Raw genomic sequence first — 26,000 nt, 5'->3', positions numbered from 1 at the left:
AAATTGCTCTTGATGCAGACCCACCTTGCTCTTGAATTCTCCTCTGCCCTGATGGTACCGTGGCCCCTGCTTCCCCTTCAGAGTGCCTGGCTCCCGTCCCCAGCAAAACAGGACAGGGCAAATCCATCAGTATGAGTGAGATCCAGTCATCCAGTGTGCAGGTGACACACTCAGTCTCATTGCCCAGAGTATAAAAGCACCAGCCTCTTGGCATGGCCCTGCTGGCCCCTCCACCCTCACCTTCTCCTGTGCATCCACACTAGGATCCTTTCGTTCCTCAAGCACTGCTCTCTTTCTTGCTGTCAGGCCTTTGAGCACACAGTTCTCTGTGCCTGAGATGCTCTTCTCCCTTCTCCCCCTCCCAGCATTCCTCCACTCAGCCTTTGTAGTTTCCTCCAGGAAGCCTACCTTGATTGACCCACAGCCTAGGTCAGCTCTGCTCCAGCAGCCCTTTCCCAGGGCTTCAACTTTGCTTCTCCTTTGCAAGTCTTCCTTCCATTGTCCATCCTTCATGGGATATTATGTTCCCTCCTATGCTGTAAGCTGTAGGACTCTGAGCTCTGTTTATTGCTGTACCTCTAGCACAGAGCTGGCCCATTGTGAGTGCCAAATGACTATTTTATAAGTGAATGATTGAATGAATTAATCTAGTCTGGATATCTACAGTAACATCGTATCTCAAGAGAATATAGTATTTTTAAACTCCTCAGGAAGTTTTCAGGTTTTTATCCTAGACCAGCTGCTCTTGCTGGGGGAACAGACCAGGGGCCAGAGTTGCTGAAGACCCATTTGGAAGATGCTGTGACCATAAGGGCATATCCAAGCCTCCTGTGTGTGTGCTGCTGAGGCACGTCTGTACCTGAGCCAGACCCACTCTGTTCCTTTTTGCTGTCCTATGTCCCTAACCCCTCCCATATCTCTGTCCCCCAAATTTCAATAGATGAATTCTGAATTCATTCTTACTGTGTTCATGTCTTTGCTTTTGTTCCCCACCCCTCTCTACTTTAGCCGAATTTCACCCTCTATCCAGGCAGATATTATACAACTAGTCATCTACAGCCCTTCTTAATTTGCCTTATTCTGTGCTTCAGATTTCCATCCCTATAATGATTGCTAGCACTTATATATATCTTTTACCAAGCACGAAGGGCTTACACACACACACACACACATTTAGTCCTTACAATAACACTATGATATGGGTACTATTATAATCTCCATTCAACAGATGAGGAAACCAAAGCACACAGAGAAGTTAAGTAACTTACCCAAGGTTACCTGGTGAAGCCAAGTCTGAACAATGTGGTCTGGCTTCAGAGTCTATGCTTTTCAGTGCTACATTCTGTTGCTTCTCAGTTATTAGGGATGTGAATTATTGTTGCCCTAGTCACATTGCTTTCTTGAAGAATTCTCACTCTAGTGCCTACTAAGTGAGCATCAAAACACATGACCTTGTATTTTGTGGCCTCAAGTAATTGGGTAACTAGTGAGTACCTAATCCGGGTGACCTGACCGATAGGCCAGTCAGTGAGCTTAGACTTGGGGGTCTTACTCAAATGACAATTTGGACCATTCATATTAGAATATATGGGACTGGAAATGAACAACTAGGGCTGTTGTTAGTGGATGTTGGAGATAAGCAGTCATGACACACATGAGAGATATGGAACTGGAGGGTGCCATGCAGGGTCCTGTGCACGATGAGTGAGTAGAGAGCCTGCTGGCACAGAAGAGCAGAGCACGTTGTCAGATGCGGATGTGAGACAGGCTATATGACCCTTAGGATCTCCAGACTAGCTCCAGCTGCTGATTTTTCTAGTTCCCAGTTTCTAGGATTTCTGTTCCTTGCATTCAAAGGATTCATGACTAGAACCTATTGCCTCAAGACTTCTGGTCCTCAAAGGCTTCCACAGCCCTTCACAATAAGTCCAACAAGAGGAGGCAAAAAACAAGGAGCTCCTTGATGGGAGGGGAAGCTACAGGTGGGGCAGAATGGGTCTGAGTCATGTGTGATGCCTGGGGAACTTCCGCCACCTTCACAGTTCCTCTCTCAGAATGACCCTGACTTACTGAACACTGGGCAGCATGACTGTTCAAGGTTACACCTGTAAGCACTGGGGATGCAGACGAAAGTGTCCGGGAGTTCAAGATTTATCTGAGTGTCTACAGCCATGTAGCAACCAGCCCCAAGTCCCAGGGTTTCATGAGCCTAGGCTGGAATAACACACCACTTAAAAGTGAAATTCCTGGTATTCAGTAATCCTCAGAGATTCACTGAGAGACAGGTGGGAATAATAACATGATAGTAGCCTTAAAATAGTGTTTTATGTCTCACAAATCCCTTCTAATTAAATCATCTCATTGGATCCTCACCACAACCCTATATCCATTCAGTCATTAAGCTTTGCTCATTTTGTATTCTGAACTTTTTTTCTTTCTATCTCCCTCTCTTCTCCTATTGTTATTACCTTAAGAATAAAGTCCAACAAGGAAAACCTTGCAAAGTCCCACTAAAAAATTTGGACTTTATTCTTAAGGTAATAAAAAGTTATGGCAAATATTTGAGCAGGAAAGTAATGTGTTTGATTTATATTTTGAAAATATCACTTGGCAACAGTGTGAATAATGGACTGATGGAGGAAGAGAACGGAGGCAGGTACAACAAGAGGGAGGCTGCTGTCCTCATCCAGCAGAGGCTTGAACAGGGCGGTAGAACTGGGAATGAGAAAGAAAGAAAACTGTGCCCAAGTATCTATCTGACTTCAGCAACTGGGGGAGACGGTGTTTCCATGTTAGAGGACAAAGTTGCTACTTCCCAAGAATATCTAGACCATGCACATCTCAACTATTTTTGGAAGAATATGTTTAATTGGTGCAAGCACTTGAGAAGAGAAGAAATAAGGGAGAAGATTTTTGATAAAGAAGTTACTGAGTAGAGCTGTGCAGTGACACTCAGCCTCCCATTGACTGTAGAAAAGGCATAAGCAAGTCTAGGGTGCTGGCTTTAACAGAGTGTTTGAACATCTTCATTTACAGTTTGTAACTGTACATTCCAGAAGTAAATTTAGCAGAATTTTGATACTGCTTTAAGGATTTAGAGGGGCTTGTAAAAGGTGTAGGGCCATCTCTCATAGTCTTCCCTTTCATTATTACTGAATGGGACTCACATAATCAAATATTCTAGGGCAATCTAATGATTGCGAGTCTTCTATCTATAAAAGGTTGAAAGACAGAGAGGCTGAATAAATTATTTCATTGGAATAATTTAGGCTAAAATATCTACATGAAGAGAGAGAGACAGAGAAACTGAGAGAGCTAGAAGAAATACTACATTTGAAATATTTTTTGCAATTTAAGAAACTCAGATTTGGCCAGAGGCTGTGGCTCACGCCTATAATCCCAGCACTTTGGGAGGCCAAGGTAGGCAGATCGCACGAGTTCAGGGGTTTGAGACCAGCCTGGCCAAAATGGCGAAACCCCATCTCTACTAAAATTACAAAAATTAGCCAGGCGTGATGGCATATGCCTGTAATATTGGCTACGTGGGAGGCTGAGGCAGAAGAATCGCTTGCACCTTGGAGGCAGATGCTGCAGTAAGCCAAGATCATGCTACTGCACTCCAGTCTGGATGACAGAGCAAAACTCTGTCTCAAAACAAACAAACAAAAAAACCCTCAAAATAATTTTTTTTATACTCAGAATTGAATTTGCTTTTTAAGCCCATTAAAATTATAGTTCGTGTAATTTTTAAATTTTTAACAAGTAAGCTCTGTGAATTTCATAGAATTATATTTCCCATTATAGATTCATATCTCACAGCTGAAGTGACCTGCTTTTTTCAAATGTTGGTTTATTGAGCTAAACTTTTGGCATCGCCTCAGCTTTTCTGTATAGCTCTCTAAAACAAACAGATTCCTGGATATGCTAATTATAAATATTACTATTATCATTGTTTAAAACATAAATATTCCCATAAAATCATAAAAAAATAAAATTAGCCAAATGGCAAGAGAATAAAATGGTGAGCTATAGACTGGGAGAAAATATTTACAAATCACATATTGAAAAAGGACTTGTATGCAGAATATATAAAGAACTCTCCAACTCAGTAATCAGAACACAAATACTCCGAAAAAAACCGAAAAGATTTGGACAGACGCTTCATAAGAGAAGATATATGGCAAATAAACACCTGAGAAAATGTGCGGTATCACTGGTCATTAGGAAAATGCAAATTAAATCACAATGAGGTGTCACTTCACAGGTATGAGAAAAGCTAAAATTGAAAAGAATGGGCATTTCAAGTGTTAGTGAGGATGTAGAGAAACTGCAGTTGTCACAGGCTGCTGGTAGGCACACAAAATGCTACACCCACTTCGGAAAAGAGTTTGGTAATTTCTTAAGAAGTTAAAGACATCTATCATATGACCTCACCCAGGATAAGTAAAAGCCTACACTCACAAATGAACATTTGTAGGCAAATGTTCATAGCAACTTTATTTGTAATATTCCTAACATGGAAATAAACTCATGGCTGGATTGCAAAATAATCATTCGAGAGAAAAAAGCCAGACCCCCCCCAAAAATAAAAATACATCCAATGAGTCCATTTGTATAAAATCCTAGAAAATGCAAACTAATCTGTAGAGACAGAAAGTAGATCAATGGTTTCCTAGAAATGGTAGGGGGAGGCCAGGCACGGTGGCTCACGCCTGTTATCCCAGCACTTTGGGAGGCTGAGGTAGGTGGATCACCTGAGGTCAGGAGTTTGAAACCAGCCTGGCCAACATGGTGAAACCCCATCCCTACTAAAAATACAAAAATGAGCAGGGTGTGGTGGCATGTGCCTGTAGTCCCAGCTACTGGGGAGGCTGAGGCAGGAGACTCACTTGAACCTGGGAGGTGGAGGTTGCAGTGAGCCAGGATTTCGCCACTGCACTCCAGCCTGGGCAATAGAGCGAGATTCTGTCTCATAAATAAATAAATAAATAAATAAATAAATAAATAAATAAATAAATAAACGGTAGGGGGATAAGGAGATGGGGGAGGGAGGGATTACTAAGGGACACAAGAAAATTTTAGAAGGTGATGGGAAAACTTATCAAACTGTACACTTTAAATATGTGCAGTGTATTATATGTCAATCATACCTCAATAAAGATGTCAATGAGAAAAATAGGTAGATGTGGTCAGTATTTGCAGTTTAAGTGGAGCTTGAAGCATGATCAATATTTAACCAAGGTAGTATTTAGAGATCAAGGGTGTATAAGTTAGTGATAATGCCTTGAAAGTGTGAGTTTGACCTTCAAATAATGCCTAACATTTCTCATGGCTACCGCAAAGAAGTCTCCTGATTTTTTTCACCTTTACTGGGTTTAAGCAGGGTGTATTTATCTTCTTGGTGACCAGTGAAACCCTGGCCATTTCCTCCCTGGGATGCTTTTAGCCAAGGAAGCTTGCCTTCCACGTCGTAGAATGGTTCACTTAAAAAATTTATAAACTTAATATAGAAATCTCATGTATCACATATTTCTTTGAGTTTCGGAGATGGCTGCAAATGAATTTTTCCTTGTCTAGTAGTTTTATGGTATTGCTTAAATAAATCTTCATTGCTTCATTCATCCTTGAAGACACTATTTAAGTTTAATTGTCCATATAAATAAGCCACAGTCGACATAATAAACAAAAAGAAATAAGAAAAATGGTAAGGGCAATACATTTTAATGTATTGGGATTTAGTTTCCAAATTCCTTGAAATATAAAATTTGAAGATACAATGGCTTGTCAATCAATGATTAAAATAGCTTTCTAAGATAAACATCACAGGCTTCTTATAAAAGATAATGATTGAACATATGTATTTGCCTACCTTCCTTCCTAAGACCCTATGGAAATGGCCATAAAATAGTAAAACAGGAAGAGAAAAAAGAAGAAACCTGTAAGAGTAAGGAGAAAGTGAAGAAGATATCAGCATATGAAAGAGATCAGCAAGTATCTGAACACAGGAAAAAAAAAAAAGAGCATGTTAGCAGAAGAGGCCCTGGATATCCCCAAAAAGAAAGGGTCCAGAGTTGGGATGCACCAGGGTTCCCAGGAGAGGCCGAATCTGTAGTTACAGAGGGCAAAGTTCAAAGGTGAACCTGAAACCTGGGGACCTCATTAAAGATCTATTTAGAGAACAGTTGCACCCATCACCCCTACTTCCACCCTTAAATGCAGAACAACACCCTTAAGGCCGCCCTGACATTTGTCCCCACGCTCTTTTCTAAAGAAAGGAAACACACAGACACTCCTAGAATGGCAGTTCACACCCCTGAGTAAAGTTTCCCAGTTCTGGAAGTTGGAAATCACCCAGAAGCCCGTCAGTCATTATATCTTGTCCTGCGTCTAAGTATGAACAGGCAGTGAAGGATCATGAAATGTGTAAGTCAAATCAACAACACAAAACAGAAGGATCAAAACGAACAGCCCTCAAAGGGAATGGGGAGAATTCAGCAAACAGAAGAGAGCTAGTTAAAAATTTTTCATTACTATCCTCAGGACTGTTGATAAAGATGTGGTATCCATAAAACAAAAATTGGAAGCTAATCCACATAGAAGATTGGAACAATAGATACATGATTCATGGGGAAACATAGACAGAGAGGGGGAGAGAGTTAGAGATCTGTAAAGAAAGTGGATTATAATTGTGCCACTGCACTCCATCCTGGCGACAGAGCAAGACTCGGTTTCAAAAAAAAAGAGAAAGTGAATTCTATGTAACAGAATGATTACAAACAAGTGTTTTTGGGGATATTCTGAAAACACATTTGTATTTTATGCTGGAAACCCTCTCCAAGTGGCACAAAGATTAATCTTGGCTTTGAGCCTATAGAGAAGAACATGTGGGCCACATTATTTACAATCTCATAGCAATGCAAATGCCATTTATTGAAAATTACTTTATTTCTGTTAAAAATCATAGATTAGCATCTAATAGGAGATGATATAATACAAATGAGTTATATCCTCATCTTTCACATCAGGGACTTGTTAGACACAGTCTAAAAATGTTCATCAAGAAATAGAGGAATTAGCCTATTATGCAGAATTGTGATGGTAACTACCTAAGGAACTGAAAACAGCAGTGGGCAAGGGTGGATATTTACCTCCAGGGAGCGGGAGTGATGGGGTAAAGGCTAGGAGACTTTTCCACAAAAAGTCCTTCTGGAATATTCAACATTTTTACCATTTAAATGTGTAAAACACACATTTAAAAAATTCGAAGGTGAATGTATACTTCACACTGAATAAGTGGAATCTATTACCCATCAAATATTATGCCCATTCAAGGGGCTGAGGCGGGAGGATTGTTTGAAGTCAGGAGTTCAATACCAGCCTGAGCAACAATAGTGAGACTCCTGTCTCAAAAAATAATAATAATAATAAAAATATGAAATTATAAGAGACTCTCATGAATGGGGTGACTTTGGATACATTATTGTATTTGGTCTACACCTAGGAGGCAGGGAGGTGCTGCTATCCTGTCACTGCTATCAGTGAGAAAATTAAGGTTGGCATGTTTAGATGGCTTCCCCCACATCACAGAGGTGACAAGTGGTAGAGGTGAAGCCTTGGCTGGAGTCTTCCGATGCCAATTCCAGGATTCCTTTCTCTAGTCCAGCAGTCCCAAAAAGTTAGGTTTTAGGAACTCTTTATGCTCTTAAGAATTACTAAGCAGCTCAAAGATATTTGGTTTATGTGAATTATATCCATTGATACTTATTGTATTAAAAGTTAAAACTGAGATCTTGTAAAATATTTATTTATTAATTCATTTAAAAACAAAATTATAAACCCACATAAATACTTTGATGAAAAATAACTATAGTTCTTTGACAAAAAAAAAAATAGTGAAAACAGGGGCGTTATTTTAAATATTTGTAAATCTCTAGATTGATTAGAAGATAGCTAGATTCTCATAACCCCTTCAGTATTCATTGTGTTTAGTAGAACATATCAAGCAGCCTCGGGAAATATTCCACTGTACATATTAAAAAAGGAAAATAATTTTTAGTATTATTAAGAATATAGTTTTGCCCTTGTAAACCCCCTAGAAGGGTCTCAGGGACCTCCGGGGGTCACCAACCATTGTTTGAGAATGGCTTTTCAACAGCACGGCTGCCTGATGAAGTTTGAGATAACTAAAATTAATAAATCAAAACTATTAGGAAAATGTCAGGAGTGTTATGGCTATTACAATGGCAAATTCAAAAATGTATACACACACACATTTATTTACATACATACTCATTTATTGAGTAACCCACCTCTGCTTCTGATCCGACCTTACTTTCTAGGCCTAAACTCAGGCTAAAAGTGACCTCTGTATTCTGGAGGACATGAAGAAGAGCCGACACTATCATCCCAAAATAGCAGAAGGAGGCAAAGAACCATGTTAATGGGAAGGGTTTGAATCTCATCACTATCACTTACCAACTATATGATTTTCTACCAATTTACTTAATCTCTCTAAGTCTCAGTTTTCTCATTCGTAAAATAAGGATAAAAACAACCCCTATTTGTAGAGTTGCTATGTGGCGAGATGTGATAATTTATATAAAGTAATTATAATTACATACACTGCTTGACAAATGATGAACACTAACATTTATTATTACTTGTATTATTGAATGGGCAAAGCTGTTCCTCTCAATCTCCCCAATCTGACTGCTAAGCAGGGTTACGGATGGGGAGACAAATACCTAACCGGGAAGAAGAACTTGCTCGGTAAGTATTTATTCAATGAATTCCAAAACACAAAGTATCAGATTCTGAATTAAAGCAAATTTCTTCTAGCTTACTTAGAATTAGCAAATCATAGACCACAGGGAAAAATTAGAGTAATGACAATAGATGATTAAAGAACAAGAGGTGAAGCATATAATTCAAGGATGTTTGTATAGATTTTCTTTATAATGCTTTGTTACTTGAAAGGATTTCAATAGTGGCAATCAATCCAATTGTTTGGATCTCAGAAAATACATGAAGACTCTTAAAATAGCACTATATTATGAAGTCTGCTTTAATGTCATTGCAGGAATATGGTCTATTAAGGGCTTAGGACAGTTCTTACTTAGAGCCACAGGAATTAATGCCATATGTCCGAAGACAAGTTTCTTAGTTCCTCCGCTTTATTCTAGATCTAGAGTTACACTGAGAAACAGAATAATTTATTGTAGTCAATCCCCATTTAATTCCTAACTTTAACTTTGTATGGTACCGAGAATATTCACTCACATTGTATAAACTTAGGTGCACAAAGAAATGCAGCTTTTTAATTTCACTATAGCTTTTCAGATGACCTCATGAGTCCCTGTGTTGTTGAGAATTGGGGGAATGTAGGGAGGCCAGTGGGTTATATTTTGTGTAATCTACAGAGCTTAGTCCTGTCCAATCCTTTGTACTGTCTCTTCAGATGATATTTGCTTGAATCTTTGGTGCTCAGAACTTGCTCTCTGCAAGTTCTCTCTACACCTCTGGAACCTCTCAATAGAGAATTTGGGTCTTTAAGGTCAAATTCGTGGTAGGAGGAACCAGTTGCTCTAAGGCTAGAGCATTTTCTAGGGTCCACAGCCTGCTCTGCAACCCTCAGAAAAGGAAGACATGAGTCCAATGTCTTTCCGCTTCCACATAACCACCTAAATATTTCTAAAATCTTACTTGCTGAATTTTCAAACTTAACATAGGAAAGAGGGGTTAGAACTTTGATATTTGACCTCCTCAAACTCCTTGTCTTCCTTTCCTTGGATCAGCAGGGCCAGACTTAGACCTACTCCTTCCTCTACGTCATATCCTCTTCTCTCCTTCATTAGCCACCCCCATAGCCTGGCTGTCCTAAGAGGAGGAGCTATACTCTCTGCACTAAGAAAAAAAAAAAAAAAAAAAAATCTATGATTTGAATCCTCCTAGCTTAGTCTTGGTAGCTAATGGTAAAGAGATTTAGAAAACTCTTTCTCAGCCAAATCTGGCTTACATGACTATTGTCTGTTTGAAAATCCTATTTTGATATCAGAGGCTAAATACTAAGCCTCCTATCCCTTTGTATTCCTTCTATAATGTTCCTAAATCTTCGCAAGGCAAATGAGTGCTTCTGGAAAAATAAAGAAAATACAACAGAGACAATCTCATTAGGATATTTCAAAAATATCCCCCATTACGAGTGGCTGTCGTTACTCCAAATTCAGGCAATTTGTATGGACAACATCAATTTGCATATTAACTGAGAGCCTTCCAATTGCTTTTGAAAGAGTGAAGCAAAGACAAAGCAAAAAAAAAAAAAAAGTAGAAAGCAGAATCAATTCTTTGGGAGTTTCAAAACTAAAGAAATAGAGAAATACTCAATGCATACAGGAATGCTCTTCAAGCACTCCCCCAGTATTCCAGTCAGCTAGCTAGATACTTGATGTTGGAATGACCATCATTACCTTAAGTTGTTTTTTTTTTTTTTTCTTCAAAATGAGGCCCATAATCTTTCTTTTAAAAGATAAAAAAACATCACTAGCATTATTTCTTTACCTTGTAATCTTGTTAATGGTACCACATTTCTCCCAGCATAACAATCACCTTCAACTCAATTTCATTCAAAGCACACTGGCTGCAAACATGGTAGGTACCACATTAACCATTGTGGCATGTCAAGGGCACAGACTCTGCCCCCAGGGAATGTCTAATAATGCCCTCCATCTAACCAATCACTAAGTCATATGGATTTTTCCTTTGAAATGGGTCTCGTGTTTTCCTCTTGGCCCTCTTCTCTGCTGTCACCATCTCGTATCTGAATCACAGCCATGGTGGCATTATGACCCATCCCCTCCACAAAACCTTCTTCCTGCTGCCCAGAATGCAACAGTGTCTTCCATTATTTCTTGACTCCACTATTGTTGGTACTCAATAAGTATTTATTAGATTTAATTAAGTTCTTCAATCCCCACAGTTGTCTCTGAACAGCCTAACTGTATCCAGAAGTAAAGTGAGAGGATGTCTGCAAAGTCAATGAAACTGTATTCATACGGAGCAACAGTTGATGCTTGCATGCTTGCCCCACCCCCTATCCCCAACTGGGGGTTATCCCTGCCTCACAGCCTCCGAACACTGGGTGGAATGGATACGGAGCAACAGTTGATGCTTGCACGCTTGCCCCACCCCCATCCCCAACCGGGGGTTATCCCTGCCTCGCAGCCTCCAAACACTGGGTGGGGTGGATTGCCCATTTGATCATTTTAGCATTTTTTAAACTTCCTTTCTTCATCTTTCCTTGGATGCCCTATGTGCGTAACAATTTCTTAGTGCCCTTCCCTTTAGTATCTGTGCCAATCACATATGTAATCTTACAAATATGTTGTTGCCCTTGTTATTCCTGTTTTGGGGGAGTAGGTGGGGACAGGGTCTCACTCTGTTGCCCAGGCTGGAGTGCAGTGGTGCGATCACAGCTCACTGCAGACTCAAGCTCCCTGGCTCAAGCGACCCTCCCACCTCACCCTCTCGAGTAGGTGGGACTGCAAGCCTGTGCCACCACATCCTGTCAATTTTGTATTTTTTTTAGAGATGGGGTTTCACCATATTGCCCAGGCTGGTCTCAAACTACTAGACTCAAGCTGTCCTTCCACCTCAGCCTCCCAAAATGCTGGGATTACAGTTGTAAGCCACCATGCCCAGCTGCCCTTGTTATTAATTTCATCCTTCTATGTCTTAAAATATTCAAAAGCAAGGTTAATGAGTGGCTGTACTTTTATTTTAAAGACTGCGACGTAATGTAACAGATGGCATTTTCCCGACTGGGGAGGAACAGGGTGTTCAGTATCTAGGCTGTAGAACCAATTCTACTTCAGAAAAACTCCCACTTCAACCTTGCTCAGGTGTGAGTTACTAAGTCACATGAAGGACATGGAATACCATTTAAATCTCTTCAGAGAGAGAGAGAGAGAGAAACAGAGAGAGAGAGAGACAGTTGCAGTCTGCTCAGATGGTAAAATGACGGTAAATAAGCTTGTTTATATTTATTGAATGGAGGGAAAGTTTTTCACGCCTGCTGGCTCCCTGGGTTGGTCGGGGAAGGAAGCAGGAGAGATTGTAAAGGGAAGCCTGCTCTTCTCTTTTACAAAGATAAACGTCATAAAGGAGGAGACAGAAATTACTGGAGCAGAACCAGCTGCTATCCTGTGTCAGGGACCCTCCGCAAACCTCACCAGACAGTTTCAGTCTTACAGAGAGCTGCTTATTGTCCTTTTATACACTCTGCTGCTTTTTCCAATCTTTGTCCATAAGGTTTTTAATATGTAGGTAGCATAAACATCATAGAGGAAAAAAAAATTGAGATGAAAAAAATCAACAAAATATATGACTTTTAAGCAATCACTATAAACACTTTCTAGGGTTTTTAAAACTCTAACATATAAGGTGTATGCCTCAATAATATTCTAGTTCTCAATAAATGTTTGTTGCATAACTGAATTAATTGACTAATTAAAGGCTATCATCATACAGTGACACAGGTTGGTGCTCTATTTTTCCATTTTAATTAACATAACTATTTTATTTTTCAGTATTGTAGATAGTCATTGCCTTCTGTTTTATTGCCCCATTGAGTGTGTATTCCAAAACTGATTCAATAATATCTATATACCTGGAAAACCTTTAATGTTTTTCTAATTCTTCCATAATAGATAACACTACATTGACAATCTTTCTCCATACTGCTTATTCCACAGTTAATGAGCCACTTCCTTGGGTTAGAGTCTCCAGATCAGAGACAGCAAACTTTTCCTATAAAGGGGCAGAGAGTAAATACTTTTGGCTTTGCAGGCTATATGATCTCTGTCTCAGTTACTCAGCTCTGCTGATGGATTATGAAAGCAGTCACAAACAGTACATAAATGAACAGGCATGTCTATGTTCCAATAAAACTTGGTATATGTGCAATGAAATTTGAATTTATTTAGTTTCCAATGTGTCATGAAATATAACTTGTTTTCATTTTATTTCAACCATTTAAAAACATAAAAGCCACTCTTAGAGATGTAAAAATAGGCAGCAGAGCAGAAGCCGGCAGTTTGCTGATCCCTGCTCTGGGTCAAAGGTCATGAGCAGTCTATGGCTCTCAATGTACAATCAGCCAGTTTTTTAGCTGGTAATTTTGATGGTTCCTTTCAACCTTATCTCTTAGTTGCTACATTTCTGAGTTCAGGCATTTATATAGTGTTTTGATCACTAGACTACATAATTATTAAGGGACTATGCAAAAGAACTACTCTTGCTGCTCATTATCTTTGGCCAGTAACCATGTTATTTTATTACTGTTATTATTATTATTATACTTTAAGTTCTGGGGTACATGTGCAGAACATGCAGGTTTGTTACATAGTTATACATGTGCCATGGTGGTTTGCTGCACCCATCAACCGTCATCTACATTAGGTATTTCTCCTGATGCTATCCCTCCCCACTAGCCCCCAACCCCTGACAGGCCCCGGTGTGTGATGTTCCCCTCTCTGTGTCCATGTGTTCTCATTGTTCAACTCTCACTTAGGAGTGAGAGCATGTGGCGTTTGCAGTAACCATATTCTTAAAGTCAACTTAGAGTGACAGGGCTGTACAAGAGCTGATCTGGTCTAACCTTCTGTCATGGCCATCTGAAGCAAGAGCCTCGTTAAAAGCTGTTCAGAAGGGGCTCTCCAGAATTTCTTCATCCAACCTCAGTCTTTTCCAGTCAAACACATTTCATTCTAATTCTTCATCTGAGCCTGAGAACACCTGGCCAGCTGCCACCTTCAAACACAAAGACAATTATTAAGTTAATTCCTCTGTATTTCTTTCTCTATCCTAGGTTGATAATGATGAACAAAAATTACTTCCTTTTGTGGACCGTGAAACTAATGTATAAAAGTGCCTTATCTCTGATTGGAAGGTGACTAGAGAAAAGGAAAACTAACTCAAAATTTCATGTTCCCTGCCCCTAGGGCTACCTGTCACAATCACAAATTAATATTTGTTAAGCATCTATTGGTTGCATGCCACTGTGTGAGGCACAATAGCAATTAGTCCCACTCATTACTGAACATTTTTAATATTTTTTCAATGTATTAAATTGTATTCTGGATGATTAAATTGCTCCAGGCCATAAGTGCAAAATTGAAAATATTCAATTAGGACGCACAGAACAAAGCAGCAGCAGTTAAAATTTTGCATAGTCCCTTAATAATTAAAATATCAGCTTCACAGCTACCAATCTTAAAATCTGGAAGGCTTAGATTTTGCCAGAAGTTCTAATGGCCAGAGGACTTGAACCAGAAAGGGCAGTGAACTCCTTATAAAGAGGAAAACACTTTCCCCATCTCTGTATAGATTGAATTTGAGACCCGAGCCTTGCAGGTGGCTCATATCATCTGCCAGAGTTTTCCTAAATTATTTCTTAATTTTAAGGTACGAAAGAGGTACACTCCCTGTTCTTATTCCAACTAGAAGTTCAGAAATTTTCAAATAAAAATACTAGTTCAAAAATTCTTCTTTATATCCCACCCCTTATGCTCTAAGCATTTTTTAAATGAGATGTTTGCATAAACCAAACAATATACTACATACAAAGAAAATAGTCATTTCTCTTTATGAGACTGTCCTACAAGCTAAGGCCAATGTTATTCATGGCTGAGAGTCATTAATAGGCAGAGCAGAAATCAGTCTGAAGAGGAGGATTGAGAGGAGGTTTGCTTGTCGTTATCTTTACAGACATGGGTTCAGTAAATGTGTGACTGGTTCTAATCACATGGCACTGTTAATACTGCAGAGAAAAGAGGTAAATTCAAAATAGCTTTGACCAGGTTTTTTAACGCTTTTACAAAAACAGGGTAAAATTTAATAGCTACAAATATAAAATGGTATAACTAGAAGGAAAAGAAAATTCAACCAAGAATACAAATGCAATATAGAAAAGGGCTGGCTTATATTTGACAATGAACTAAATAAATCAATAATAAGAGTGTCACTGGAATATAAGCCAATATAAATTTAGGATATTTTGATGTCTGTCATCACATCACAGGTTTATTTGTTTAGAGAAAGAGTCTGACTCTGTCACCTAGGCTGGAATACAGTGACGTGATCATAGCTCACTGCAGCCTAGAAAACAGGGCCTCAAGCAATCCTTCCACTTCGGCCTCCCAAAGTGCTGGGATTATGTCATAGGTTTAGATGTGTGAAAGTCATTCTGTGTTAGACCCAAACAGCATGATGCTGAAACAGACTAAGAATCACCTGGTGAGATTCTTTAAAACAAAGACTCTAGTGCCTAACACCATAAATACGACATAATAAGTTCTTGGGAAGGATCCTGAGAATCCATTTTAAACAAGCTTGTGCCATGATTCATATGCAGTTTGGTCTCTGAAGCATGCTTTGAGAAACACTGCCCTCAAGAATGATCAATTCTTTTTAGTCTCTTTAGTCACTCTGTCTGCAGTTCAGGTGATTATCAGTGGTATGTGATGCTGCTATGACTTTCAGTTGAGTGATCTGCTTACTGGGCTTTGCACAGACCTGAGAATTAAGATAAACTACATTAATTGGAGGCCATCTACTTCTGATTTTTATTTCTTTATTAAGATAAACACTCAAATGATATGTACTATGACTGAACATTCCTCTGTCCTCTAAGCTTCTTGAGAGCAGGGACTGCTTTTGTTCACCTTGGTGGCCTTGGTGTTTAGCACAGTGGAGTTCACTAATAATTTTAATTTGTTGAATACTAGACAAAATGTAATTGATTTATTAATCTAAATTATATGAGATAACATATCAGTATTTAAAGAATTATAAACCCATGGTTTGAATGTCTTTATCTCCTCCAAAATTCATGTTGAAACTTAATTCTCTCTAAAATTCAGTTGTTGCCAATGTGGCAATATTAAGAGGTGGGGCCTTTAAGAGGTGAATAAAGATGCATTCAGCTAGCTAACTACCTTATTCTTTCTGTTCTCACTTGCCCTTTTGCCTTCTGCCATGTGACGACACAGCAAGAAGGCCCGCAGAAGATGTTGACACCTTGATCTTGGACTTCCCAGCCTTCAGAACTATAAGAAACAAATTTCAACTCTTTATAAATTACCCAATCTTAGGTATTCTGTTAGAGCAGCACAAACAGACTAAAACAAATGGAAAATGTTTACTCACTTATTCTTGTGCTAGACATTCACCCAATTTTACCTGTTCTGGTTCTGAGGTTTCAGAGACATTTCAGATTACCTTAACAATTGATTACTACTTATTATAGAGAAGGTATTAATTGCCTTCTTAAGAAAAACATTGTGTCTTACTTCCCACACCACATTTAACTCTTAGTCCATTCAGGTGTAAACCTTCCTTCTTTCAATATAGGACTGCTTTCAGTTCTTCATGGTGTGAGCTGTAGCCATATTTGCATACAAAGTTCTGAGGTCTCAAGCCTCATGCTTTCTTGTTTTCTTCATTAGCAGACACACACACATACACACACACACACACACACACACACACACACACACACGTCTTGAAGCATACTGTGTTTGAATCTGCCTAATCCTCTTCTTCTAACTCCTCGTCAGGTCTAGTTAAACATCCTTCTACCAATTCATCAACTAAATTTGGGTATTACTCTATATTTATATAGTTTTTCAGGCAACATATTAACTTATCTTCCCAAGCTTTCAGATTGTTTTGAAGTTGTAGCTTAATGGGATTTCTCCTTCTGTCATGAAAATTTTACTCCTTTAACCAAGCAAAACTCTTTAAACCAAGTTATATTATGGTTTCCTTATAAAGGCAATCCTTGCTCACCACTTTAAATTTGAGCTTTACTAAATTGTTTCATTCACTAAACTGTTGTAGTATACATTTGCATGCCATGTTTTGAAGTTTACTTACTAAAGTTACAGTTTTCAAAATAAAAAATATGTCCCCTGGTGAAAGTTAATGATATTGGAGCGGTTTCATTGATAAGACCAAAATGCTGAAGGTTAGCTTTACTTTCTTCAGCTCCATGAAGGGCTTCTGGGGAAGAGATCTATAGTAACTAGTTATCCATGTCTAGACAGAATAAATAAGGGCTTAAGTTAAAGTGGGAGAGCCACAAATTTATCAGCAGAAGGAACTCATGTTATTAGCAGTATGCTGAGGGTAAGAATAGCAAATGTGTCAGAAAGTTTGGGCCTTCATTGACCTAAAAGAAAGATTGGCTCAGCGGCTATCTTGAAGCCCTACTGAGCTGAATTATAAAAAGAAAAATGTTTAACTGCATAGGTGAATCTTGTAATAATTTTTCTCAAGTTAAAACAAAACAAGAGTTTTGATATTATTTGCATATAAGATGATCAAATTAGATAGCAACAGGTACCCAAAGAATAAATGAGGAGTTGACCAAATGGACTGGCCAGGGATACGTTTCACAGATGTATGATAAAGGTTTGGATGACGAAATATGCACCAAAAACATTCATTTGCTTACTTCTTAATTCAATAATATGGTCTAGGTACTTATTAAATACCAGATGTTATTCTAGACCACAGGTCCCCAACCCCCTGGCCATGGACTGGTACCCGTCCATGGCCAATTAGGAACTGGGCTGCACAGCACAGGGTGAGTGGCTGGTGAGTGAGCATTACCACCTGAGCTCCCACTTCTGTCAAATCAGTGATGGCATTAGATTCTCATAGGAGCATGAGCCCTATTGTGAACTGCACATGCAAGGAATCTAGGTTGTGCTCTTTATGAAAATCTAACACACACCTCATGATGTGAGGTGGAACAGTTTCGTCCCAAAACCATTCCCCACACCATGTCTGTGGAAAAATTGTCTTCCATGAAACTGGTCCCTGGTGCCAAAAAGATCGGGGAACCACTGTTCTAGGCACTTGAACAAAAGAGAGACCCCGACCTTGTGTAGTTTACATTTAATTTGGGGATGCTAACAATAAAAAATAAATATAATAAATAAGTAAATCATAAAGTATGTTACGAAATGATAAGCAATGAGGAAGAAGGAAAAAAGCAGAGCCAATTAAGGGGGATCAGGAATACAGTGGTGGGCGCTAAATTGCAGAATTAGATGGGGCAGGGCAGGCAAAGAGTTGAGCAAAGACTTGAAGAGATGGAGTGAACCCAGAGGATGCCATTGGGAAGACTGCTCCAGGCAGAGAGCTAAAGCCAAGACCCTCAGGCATAGGTACCTGGTAGGTTCAAGAAGCAGCAAGCAGGCCACATGGGTGGAATGGAGTAAGGGGAAAGAAACAGAGGAGGAGATTGTAGGTAAGAGGAGTGGAAACTGATCATGAAGGGCTGTGTAGACTTCAGTCAATACTCTGAATTTTACTATCAGTAAAATGGAAGCCATGCAAGGTTTGAAGCACAGAGAAGACAGGCAGGACATGACTTTGATTTTTTTTTTTTTTTTTTTTTTTTTTTTTTTTTTTGAGACAGAGTCTTACTATGTCGCCCAGGTTGGAATGTAGTGGCACAATCTCAGCTCACTGCAACCTCTGCCTCCTGGGTTCAAATGATCATCCTGCCTCGGTCTCCCGAGTAGCTGGGACTACAGATGTGTGCCACCATGCCCAGCTAATTTTTGTATTTTTAGTAGAGACAGGGTTTCACTATGTGGGCCAGGCTGGTCTCAAACTCCTGACCTCAAGTGATCTGCACCCCCCTCGGCCTCCCAAAGCGCCAGGGTTACAGATGTGAGTCACCGCGCCCAGTAACTTTGATTTTTTTAAATGCCCACTCACACTGCTGTGTTAGGAATAGGCTGAAGAGGGAAAGGGGCCTTCACGAGGCTCTTAGGATAAGATGAGAGATAATAGTGGTTCTGGCATGGGCGGTCGCAGTCAAGATAATAGATAAGGGAGACTAGGATGATAGCAGGTTATGAGTAAGGAAGAAAAACAGTTCAAGAACTACCATAGACAAATTGTATCCCACAAAGGAAAAATTCACACATTCCTTGTATGTTGATATTGTTTATATTGAATATTGCTGCTTGCATAATTTTTCAAAGTGATTGACAGCATTTGACGTAAAGATAAGTTTGCCCTGGCTCTTATTGTAAAATAGCAGAGTGATTTATCTTGAAACCGAACACATTGATGTTATTTGTATGTTCAGATTGCAGTGATTACTTAGACCCACAAAAAAATATAAATTGACTTTAAAAAATTGGAAGCTCATTTAACAGCAAAAGGCCACTTGGAGGGACGGGGTAAATGAGGAATATAAATAAGTGTTCACTTGTATACAAGGGCATTTTCCTATTTTCTTTATCTTGATCAAATATTCAATATCATAGACTGAGACACCCTATGCTGTTGGATTCTCTCTTTGAAAATAGAGTTCAACCTATCCCTTGTAGCCTGGACCAAACAGTGCAGTGCCTGCTCCAACCAGGGCAGATCTGGTTCCAGCTTCTCACCCCTTCTGCACTCCCCAGACCTTTGTGCTGAAATTTCCCAGTCTTGCCCTCAGTGGCTGATAGTGCTTCAAGGAACAGGTTTACCCAGACCTGCGGAATCATCTACAAATGCTTATCAAGAGGCAGATGTCACAGTCAATCCCCTTCATGGTCCAGACTCTTACAGAGAGGATCCCTTCTCTAACAGGGGATCCTGATCAAGGGCCATCCATTCAGTTACCCATTCAATGAATGGATACTGTCTCCCAGGCACTGGGCTTGGTACTCAGGATGCCATTCAGGGAGCATTTGCTGATGCTAGAATGTTAGAAGTGGGCTTTTTGGGTTTTTTTTTCATTCAGCCAACATCTGCCTCTTTGTAGGTTCTGCTTCCATTTGGGATTCTGTCCTCTGGAGAGGAATACTAAAAAATCATACCTATTCCTGCAACCACTCATCAGCCCTTCTGCCTTTGTAAACATAACCATTCTCATGAAGGGGTACAGACTGAATCCTACTTCTTAAAACATGAGCCACCCTAGAACAGCTTCTGCCATCATCCAGAAAGACAAAACCACTGATGGCTCAGTGGGGCATCGCCCTTGCACTGTTCTACCTGCCCCACCTGTGGGATCTTCACCTGAGTGCACACAACCCATCTTTCCAGACCTCTGGGACACTATGGGCTCCCCTGATGTTCCTCTGGTGGCCAGTCTTTAGTCTGGTCATGCTGCCTAGGCATCTTCCCTGCCTGTTCCAGTTTACTTATTTTTCCCACCATTGTTTCTAGGGTATTAACCAAACTCCTGCCTGCATGACTAAATTAATTCACTGGGCAGAGAGTTTGCCTTGGGGCCCCTCTGTGGCCTTAGATGACCCCTTCTTTCTGCCCAGGGCATGTCCCAGCAGGGTCACACCTCTCAGCCCATCACTGTCAATCTGTCACAACCCATGGCTAGTTCTGCACTCCAGGCAGCTCCACCTCCCCTCCCCATCCAGCCTGGCCAGGGCTGAGTGGAGCCAGGCTCCAGCCATGGGCAGAGGTGCCTTTCCTGACCCCAGAGCTGGTCACATGGCTGCTGTGCGCATGAGGAGACTTAATGAAAAGCAAAGGGGCAACGGAGAGCATGGCTTAACCTAGCTCCTGACCAGCTGTCTCTGCTGTTGTCAGTCGCATTGGAAGGTATCCTGACCCCAGATCTCCTCCTCTGTGCCTCTGAGCTTGACCACACAATGGACTCTACTGGCAAGAGCAGGCAGTCAATGTCCTGCCCATAGTATGAGGCCAATCTTGTACTAGCGTTCAACTGAGACTCACAACACCTTGCTTTAAAGGAACCACTGTGTGCAGTGGGCAAGCCAGAGAGTCCTAGACACAAAGCAAAAAGGGGTTCCAGGGGTCTGCTGCAGGAGCAGCCCTGCCCTGAGGCGCCTCAGCTCTGTGTGTGCAGCAACCCTCTACCCAGCCTTCCTCAGCCAGGACTCATCTGCCTCTTCTGGTTATCAAAAGAATTGCTGCAGACTGTTCAGAGTGAACCAGCAAAATCAGAGGGACTTCCTGCAGATCCTGTAACGCAGGTGGTAGGAGTTCCTGTCACTCAGAGCCTGAGGGGCCATGACCAAGCAGTCAAGCCTTCTCAGTTCCTACCAGGTTGTTGTCTGGGGAGATGGATGTGCCCAGGAAGGTTATGAGTCTCTTTACAGAACTTGGGCAGGGTAGGCCCCTACACTGGCATATTATGGGGAGGAAATGCTCATAGTGGGAAGTAAGGATTCACAAATTCAAATGAATTAGAAAGAAAGGGAAAGGAAAGAAGGGAGGAGGAAAGTAAGACAGAGAAAGAAATGAAAGAAAGGAAGGATGGATGGGAGGGAGGAAAAGAAAGAAGGAAGGAAAGAAGGAAAAAGAAAGAAAGAAAAATATATAATGAAGTGGGAAAGAGCTGAACAATGCATAGGAGTTGGCATTTAAGATGATCACATCAAGCTACATGAATTAATATCCCACTTGTGTTTTTTGAAATAATTAAAATCAACATATTTTCTGCCTCCTAAAACAAAACCTATTCGCCATTTCTGGTTGCCTTGGATTTGGGAATTTGAGAAAAAAAAACAGACAAAGTAACTGCTCCTTCATGATGACTTTACCACAGTTCAGAAGGTAGATAATGAGATCTGTGGGGTTTTCCTTATGAAAATATTTTGAATCCTAAATAAAATGTTAAAAGGAGAAATGAGTACATTGCCCATCTGGACCCAAGAAACAGCTGATTTCTTCATAAAGAGGCCATCCAATGGTCAAGACATTGACTTTTGTCCCATAGTTTAGGGTTGCCATAGCGTCACTGAGTCACTTAAATCTAATCAAAAACTGGGAAATATTCATTTTGTCAAAGCAGAATGAAGCAGGGGTATAGAATATAGCCATGAACTGTCTAGAGACAATTAACAGAGACTTCAAAGTCACCTTGACCATGATTTCTAGTGTTTTCGGCCTAGCACAATAATCTGGGTATGTGTGAGCATTCTTCCAGACTTTTTTTAAAAGAAGCAAAATGAGTCATCTGAACAGCCTGAGAGTGTCAGCGTGGCATTGATAATTATGAGTACAGTATATCCAATGTGAATTTTTGTGGGCCTGAGGATGAGTTGATCCAATATGAATGGACCAAAGTTAATTCACTCCAATTTACTCAAAAATGCTTATGTGTAAAACCAAGACTCCAGGGTCCAAGAGTGAGAATGTATTTCCCAGAGTCAGTTTACTTTATTAATGGTATAGAATTAGCCACCAAAGAACCGCCTTCCACATGATCATTGTATCCTAGACAGTTGCAAACAAAAGAACTTGCAGTAAAATCTGCAATCACTTTGTGAAGTCAGCAGCCACTTTTGTTAATTATTAGCCAATACAAAGTTAAAGTGCTATGAATCTGCACCTGGAAAACGCTACCACAAACAAAACAGCACTAACAAGAGTGAGCTGAATGCCATTCATCTGGAGAGCAGAGTGGTTTTTACTAAACATGAAAAAGCATCTGAAAAGAGCTACCTGTATAGAACAAAGTAAAGATCCCTGCTCTAAACCTTTTCCCCCAATATATGATACCTCAAATTTACCATTAGAAATATATTTGTTTAAATGAAAATGGTACAGTATTCAGCACACTAGATTTAGAGTCAGACACCTGGATTCTAAAACTCAGGCACCACAGGCAAGTCCTCAAACGCTATGGGCCAGTTTCCTCATATGCAAAACCGTGATACACAAACCTATGCTACAAACCTCACAGGGTTGTTTTTCATGTCCAGCTATGTCTCGCTGTGTCCTCTACAGCAACCGTACTTCCTGCCAACCACCTTTACAGAGCGTGTCTTCCTGAGCTGCTCTCTATATTTGTCCCTTTTAAAAATTATTTTCTATGAAACTTCTGTCACAGTCAGCAGTGTGTCCATTGTCTGGAATCTTTCTTGTCATTGTCAGGGGTTTCTCCGCATCACATGTTTCGCTGTCAGTGAACATTCCAGGCGATGACCAGTGGAAGAATCCGCCGGCCTCTCTGAGCGACTCGGTTGCTTTGTTTGTTACTCAGCCTCGATGAGGGACCTCTTCAAAGGAAGAACAGGTGGTGTGAGGCTAATTATCACTCTGTGGTCCTCCCTTTCTCATTTCCCTTTTTTGTCTTTCTAGTCATGCTTTATTTGCATCTTTACCCCACCATTCGAGGTAGATGCCATCTCTGTTCCCTCACACCCTGGCTTAGCACTTCCTTTCCCAAGTTCGAATGAAAATACTGTGGGCTTTCTAATGCTGCAGACAGCAGTTCTAATCCTGGCTCGGGTATTTGTGAGCTATGTGATTAACGGTGACTTCTCTGAACTTGTATCTCCTCATCTGTGTAAACGGAAGTCATGTGTACTTCACGGAGTTCTGGTGTGAACTAAAGGAGATTGTATTTGTGCATCTTAATCACATAAGGTGGCCAAGAAATATTAATTTCTTTACTCCTTTAGATATGCTTTCTTCCTTTTGTTCTTTGCCATGTCTTACTTTCATTCTAAGATTCTTTACCATCAAAGTTCTTTGCACTTTCCTTCTCAGTCTGCTCCCAATCTTCTTCATCATCTTTTCTCAGCCTTTTGAGCAAGCACTTCAGCTGAATGGTTACACACAGGAGCTTTTGTCTGAGAGAGGTGAGGTTCAGAATTCAGAACTTCTACCTGCCAGCTCTATCACAAGGAAACTACTGACTTGCCCTGTTCACTGGAGCTATCAACAGGGCTCACCCCACAGGTTGCTGTGGTAACAATGTAATGGTACCTGGGAAAGGCTTAGCACAGTGGACTTCGTGTGCAGTAAGTGGCCATTAATGTTAGCTCTATTTTTTGTGCCCCTGATTCATAATTAAATCTTGCTCTTTCCTTCACATTTATCATGAATGATTTGCCTTCATGTTCTTCTAACTTCAAATTTCCTCTTTCAGATTAACTCTTCCTCTTTCTGCCAAATTACTCTCTTGCCTACACATATATTAACAAAACCATCCAGTGGTCATCAGTCTATTACTGAGGTGCCTGAAGACTCTCTTTTAAAGTTAACGTGCATATTCCTTTTGAGACTTTCAGGTTGTGTGCCATTACCATTTAAGGGTAAAGTGAGGGTCACATTTATGTTATTGAAGGTTTAATGATCTTTTGCTCTTTTCCTCTGTCCACAACACCATCCCCTTCCACTTCCAGATACGTGCTCCCATCCCTGTCATCTGCAGCCCTCCTTTCCGTGTTGGTAATTGTTTCTTCTTTAATTTTCACCCTCTCATCTTCTAATTCACCTTTCCCTGATCAGTCTGGACAAGTAACTTTAACTTGTGATTCACTATTATTTGATTTACCCAATTTAAGAAGAAAGAAGTTCACGGCCATTACCCAATGGCCTTGCTGTATACCATGAATACACTAGTTATAACTTTAAAAGCAGCCATCTGCCAAGTTCTTCTCATTTGATATTCATAGAACATAGTTTTGCTTTTTTCCCCCTAAAAAGTCGTTATTCAGTAAAGAATAGATGTTCTCTAGTAATCTGATAGAGATCTAGATATCACTACTAATACAGTTTCCCATTATAAAAATCAATCTATCCTGAGCTCCATAGGCTCTTTTGTCTGTTATTATACTGTCATGCCCAGCTTCCTCACCATACACTACCATCACCATCCCTCAAATCCTGGGCCCAAACCCCACTACTTCCTCATATGATTCTGGTCCAGGATCTGATGTGGCCCCATGTTCCTGGGCCCAATTCTACTCTGCCTTAGACCTCTCTGCCCCTTAATCTGCATGCTGATCATACACAAACGGAAAACACTCCATAACATTCATATCAACAATAATTGAATGTACAGAGGATACTGGGTTCTCAGCTGAAATATTTACCTACTCTATCTCAGTTAATCTTTACAGGTACCATTTGTTCCCATTTTATAAATTAGAAAGGTTAAGTAACTTCCCCACGGTCACATAATTAGTCATTCCCTAAGTCATTTAACTAGTGCCAGAACCTGAAGCCACATTTGTCTGATTCCAAAGCCTGCCTCCTTTCTGCTTAGTGCCTCCTTAAGAGGCACTGGTGAAGGAGGCAGGGAGGATCTCCCTGGAACTCTACAGAGTTTCACCAAGGCCCGGCTGCTAAGATTTCAGGTGCCGTACTCTAACACAATGTTGTTCTGAACATGGAAGTCTATCTTGTATCTATAGGTTACCGCTCAGTGCAAGGCTCGGCGCTAGGTACTCGTGTGTAACGGTGAATAACACACATGGGCTGTCCTCAAAAAGCTTACTGTAGAGTAGAGCAACTTGGTATTCCAGATCAACCGAGGGTGACTTACAGAAAATCTTCATGAATGCTGTCATCTTTTGACATATCAGGGACCTAAATGAAAAGTGAAAAATATAGAAATGGGCCTTTTCATAGTGCCTTTTTGAGTGACTGCTCAGGTTCAAGAGAAGCAAGCCCAAGATAAGGTTTTTGCCATAGGTTTGTTGCACATATCTGTTCTAAATGTAACCACTACAAAAGCAAAGGATGGTAGTCTTTCTGAGGCTGCTCCAAGTTTTTCCACAAGGGGTACCCCATGACTGAGTTCTTTCATTGAGCAGAACAAATGTTCAGAGGCACTCAACTTCCTTGCCCTTGGCTGCTTCAGGAATCATAGCTCATAGTTCTTCTGCTTCTGGGCTCCTTCTCATTGTTCAGGTTCTAGCTGAAGTATCATCTCCTAAAAGAAGTCTGTCCTGCCTATTTTATCTAAAGTGAGCCCCATTCTCCATACCATCACTCTCTGTCATATTCCCTTGTTCTCAGGAACTCAGGAGAATTAGCCTCTAAACCTCAGTTTTCTCATTTGTTAAATGGAAGTAACTGTAGTGCACATTCCTCATAGGGTTGTGAGGATCAAATGAGTTAATGTATGTAAAGCACTTTGAACCCTGCTTGGATCTTATTAAGCACTATCCTTCCATCAGGAGGAACCATAAGCTACTAGTTCTCACAAC

The 26,000-nt window shown here is 40.3% G+C and overlaps 1 protein-coding gene across 8 annotated transcripts in view; it reads right to left on the bottom strand.

Moving 5' to 3' along the window:
• SSPN (sarcospan) overlaps window positions 1-26,000 on the bottom strand; it is a 111,703-nt gene that overhangs the window by 54,232 nt on the left and 31,471 nt on the right. For 5 of the 8 annotated variants that reach the window (XR_002731037.2, XM_031936291.1, XM_023209046.2 and 2 more), the window contains one exon: window positions 13,655-13,806. The exons of 2 other annotated variants lie outside the window; for them this stretch is intronic. Coding sequence is in view for 2 of the 6 variants with exons in the window: in XM_031936291.1 (XP_031792151.1) it covers window positions 13,655-13,727 (73 nt within the window). In the remaining 4 variants the exon portion in view is untranslated. Of the gene's footprint in view, window positions 1-13,654; window positions 13,807-25,333; window positions 25,378-26,000 lie in introns of all 8 variants that reach the window. One more of the 8 variants, XM_023209050.2, reaches the window with a different exon arrangement.

The sequence above is a fragment of the Piliocolobus tephrosceles genome, chromosome 10, assembly GCF_002776525.5.
Source record: "Piliocolobus tephrosceles isolate RC106 chromosome 10, ASM277652v3, whole genome shotgun sequence".
Lineage (NCBI taxonomy): Eukaryota > Metazoa > Chordata > Mammalia > Primates > Cercopithecidae > Piliocolobus > Piliocolobus tephrosceles.
The sequence above is the reverse complement of the archived record's forward strand: the minus strand, read 5'-3'. Positions and strand labels throughout refer to the sequence as shown.